At 42.8% G+C, this 3,923-nt stretch overlaps 1 protein-coding gene across 1 annotated transcript in view; it reads right to left on the reverse strand.

Moving 5' to 3' along the window:
• dtwd2 (DTW domain containing 2) overlaps window positions 1-1,580 on the reverse strand; it is a 16,837-nt gene extending 15,257 nt beyond the window's left edge. The window contains exons 1-3 of the mRNA XM_014020309.1: window positions 1,336-1,580; window positions 1,004-1,214; window positions 717-807 (exon numbers count right to left, since the gene is read on the reverse strand). Of these exons, the coding sequence (XP_013875763.1) occupies window positions 717-807; window positions 1,004-1,167 (255 nt within the window). The 5' untranslated portion in view covers window positions 1,168-1,214; window positions 1,336-1,580. The remainder of the gene's footprint in view (window positions 1-716; window positions 808-1,003; window positions 1,215-1,335) is intronic.
• Window positions 1,581-3,923: the final 2,343 nt, after the last annotated feature.

The raw sequence follows: 3,923 nt of genomic DNA on the forward strand, positions 1-3,923 counted from the left end.
TGACGTGACATGTTCGTACGAACCCTTTGTACGAACAAAAGTAAGAGAAATTTAGGATAAGAATACGAACATGTTCCTGCATGAGGCCCAATGACCCCAGCAGTGAGTCAGTGTTTCCAGGTGAGCTTCAGTATAGACTCTCCGTATCATTTCAAAATATATCTAAATGTTTTATCTAGTTTGTTTTCTGCTTTGGTTTGAAAAACTGTGGAAAATTTGTGGCACGTTCTGTGATTTATTAATTTTTTTATGGTGTAATGCAGGGCGTACTTGCTAATTTTCAACCTTTAATGACCTCTAAATCTTTAACGTGTGGTCTGATTTTTAAAAACTGAACTGTTTTGGAAACAGCTCTAAAATAACTTTCAAATTTTTATCAAAGTGGCTAGTCAAGGTCAGTTTTATTAGCTTTTTAAAGATAATTCACAAGTCAAACCTGATCTTGATTTTTTTTTTCTTATTACTTTTGTCACTTATAAACTAAAGCTGTGGGTGGGATACATCAGCAGTCCCATACAGGACTTTCCCCCCCAAACAAAAATACCTTAAAGTCTTCCACAAAAACAAACACAATATTGGAAAATGCAAGCAGGATAACCAAATCACGTCAATTCATTTCTGTGAACTTGATCTCATTCCTGAGGCCAGTGTGTGAACAAGTAAAACCAGTTTTTCTGCTGGACAGTCTCATTTAATGTTTAACATGAATGGCTCACCTCGGCAGGATGCTGCACCACATACAGACATGTGGACACCTCCAGGGGCTGTGCTGGTAAAAATGGACAGAGACACACCTTCAGAGGGCGGCTGCAGAAGAGGAGAGTTGAAGACGTGAAGCTGTAACGTTTCACTCACTTGGGTTTTCTGTAACGATATTAGCCTGTTCCCTCATTAAAGCATGATAACTAAACACACGAGGGGAAAATGAGGTTTCCCGTTTAGCCAGCCTACCACTAACCCAAACTCGGCTAGTTAGCATTAGCTTCAGTGTAATTCAGCTCACCGGCATCGTAAACATGTCGGTCTTCTCTCTTCGACTTCCACCGGGAGGGCAGCCAGGTCTCCAAAAGCGTCCACTAACTCATCCTCTACGGGAGAACTGTCACCAGGTGCAGGGCCGTATTCTTCCAAAGACACAGCTGAACCCAAACAGGAGGCATTGTCCATGGTGGAGTTAGCAACAAGCTAAATTAGCAAGAGTTGCGTTGACGGACCTCGGAAAATAGCAGCTTTATGTTTTAAAACCAGATTGGTTTGCGAATATGTATCTTTTTAAATGAATGCATCTTTTGATTTGTTTTAATTAAATAGCAAAATCGATGAAAATATGTTTACCTTTTATTTATCTCAGTCGAACAAAATTAATTGGCCACTTGTCACCGGATCTCGACGTGCTCTCAAATGCAACACCGAACTGGCGTGTCCTGTTTTTTTTATTGATTTTATTTTTTTTCCCTTACATTTTTGTGATTACAATATTTTTACTTCTCACAGTGGTAGTTGTTTAAATCAAAATATGTTAAACTCTTAAGTTGTAAGTTAACCAGGGGTTAAAACTTTTGCAACTCACTTTATAGTTGAGAAGTGGTTATCTGCGGAATCAAAGTGGGCGTGTCACAAGAGCGGGCGTGTCTAAACCTCAAACGCTGTGGGCTATGAGCAAGTCAAGTAGGGGACTGTGCGGACAAGTGGGCGTGTCACAAGGAAAGGCGATTCTAAAGCGACACACCTGATTTGACGGACTTTTTAAAAGGGACACACCTGACTGGGCAAGCAAAAAAGGGGCGTCACCGTACGGGACCTCCTCATTGGACAAGAACAAAAGGGGCGTTACTGTACGGCATCACTTTTTTCTGGAGACCCCTACTTGGGTCACATTTCTCCTGGTTAACCTTAGTGTTGGGGTCAGGGTCAGGCTGTAAAGAGATCAAGCAGGATCTAAGGATACCGTCACGTAGGCCTCGTAGCCCACAGTGTCTATGCTTTTTGACACGCCCACTCTTGTGACACGCCCACTTTGATTCCGCAGATAACCCTTTCTCGCTATGAGGCCTACATGACGGTATCCTTAGATCCTGCTTGACCTCTTTACAGCCTGACCCTGACCCCAACACTAAGGTTAACCAGGAGAAATGTGACCCAAGTAGGGGTCTCCAGAAAAAAGTGGTGCCGTACAGTAACGCCCCTTTTGTTCTTGTCCAATCAGGTGGTGCCGTACAGTAACGCCCCTTTTGTTCTTGTCCAATCAGGTGTGTCCCTTTAAAAAAGTCCATCAAATCTGGTGTGTCGCTTTAGAATCGCCTTTCGTTGTGACACGCCCACTCGTCAGCAGAGAGCCCTACTTGGTTTAGTTTGACCTTTGGTCAGTGGGCAGGGCTCTCATGTCTCATGCATTGACAGTGAGACTGACATGCACATGCCACACTTTTTCTCATACTAAAACACACACACTTTCTCAAGAGAAATCAGTGTTCAGCTCACGTTTTCCTCATTGGCTAAACTGGTCTGGGTTGAGAGGTTCTGACTTCTCATTTTGTCTAAAAAGGTCTGCATCCACCTATTCTTTTCCTAATTATTTTTATTCCTGCGTTGGGACCCCTGTACATACGTAGGATGTGATCAGAGCTGAGAGTGCCTCCTGTTAATCACACAGCCCATATAAAAAGCAGCAGCAACGCTTTCACCTGTTGTGTGCACAAAGCTTTTATCATTGTGTAAAACCAAAATCCCCTCTGTTCTCATGGCTTTTTTAAAAGTGGATTTGCTTAATAAAGTTTAAAGCTACTACCAGTCTACTTCTGAAGCCTCATGCAGCAACACCAGCTGCTCAGATCTGAGAGGAGACTGATGCAAATGAATCAGGCTCAGATCTGCTCCTAATCCTGCCTTACAGAGCGGGATGTCAGATTTACTGTAATGTTTCTTTCTCTGACACTGTCACACTAAAATAAACCTGAACCCGACTGCGTTTGACTCAGCCCCAGTCACTTCTTCACCTCGTCCACCCTGTGTGCCTCTGAATGACAGAAATAACCAACAGCATTCTCCTCCCTAAGGTTCCTCGTCTTCCACCTCTGATGACATCACCATGGCCTTCTGATGGTACTACAAGAGGCCTTTCCTGTGGGAGGAGGAGGGCTGGAGCTCTACAAACCTGCTTTCCACAGCTTTCAATCACCTGAGCCTCTGGTCAGGTTTTCTGCACCTATGTAGCAACTTGCTACACCGGTTTTTATATAGTTTGTTTTTAAAACCTTAAAGGTTGTATTTTCTAGTTTGTGTGTTTTAAAAAGTCTTGGGCTTGCATTTGCATCTGACAGGACTAGCCAAGCCACAGGCAGCTGTAGTGTCTGAGGCTGTCCAGCTATCTGGTAGCATCTGGCACCAGGTACTGTTGATCCAAACTAGAGGATTTGTTGAGTTGAACTGAACTAACAGATCAGAGGGCTGTTTCATAAAAGTATGATTGAGAAATCCAGGATAAGAGATAAACGTAGGCTGGACATGATCAGTTTATTCTGGCTTCGTACATTTCACAAAGGTAGAAGAGGTGCAGCTATGTTAAGCCAGGTGGAATAATCCAGGTAAATGCTCATCCTCAAAAGGCCATGAGATCGATCACAGATTCACCGGGCCTCACGCAAGAACCGTTCGTACGCACAGATTTGTTCTTAAGTTGTGCGTACGAGTGATTTAGGAAAATTTGTGGCATTCACCAATGTTTTCGTATTCTAAGAATTTTTTCAGATACGAACAAAATTCACGAGTGGTCCAGACCTGTCGTATATTTTACGAGCAGTCAGTCTGCTGTTATCCAGACGGGTTTTCCTCCCTAATAACTTTATATTTCTGTAAGAACTCACTCTATGAAATTAAGACCAGCTCAATCTCACAAAATAATCTCTTACTCAAGATCTTTGCAT

This window comes from Austrofundulus limnaeus, unplaced genomic scaffold (genome assembly GCF_001266775.1).
Source record: "Austrofundulus limnaeus strain Quisiro unplaced genomic scaffold, Austrofundulus_limnaeus-1.0 Scaffold248, whole genome shotgun sequence".
Classification (NCBI taxonomy): Eukaryota; Metazoa; Chordata; class Actinopteri; order Cyprinodontiformes; family Rivulidae; genus Austrofundulus; species Austrofundulus limnaeus.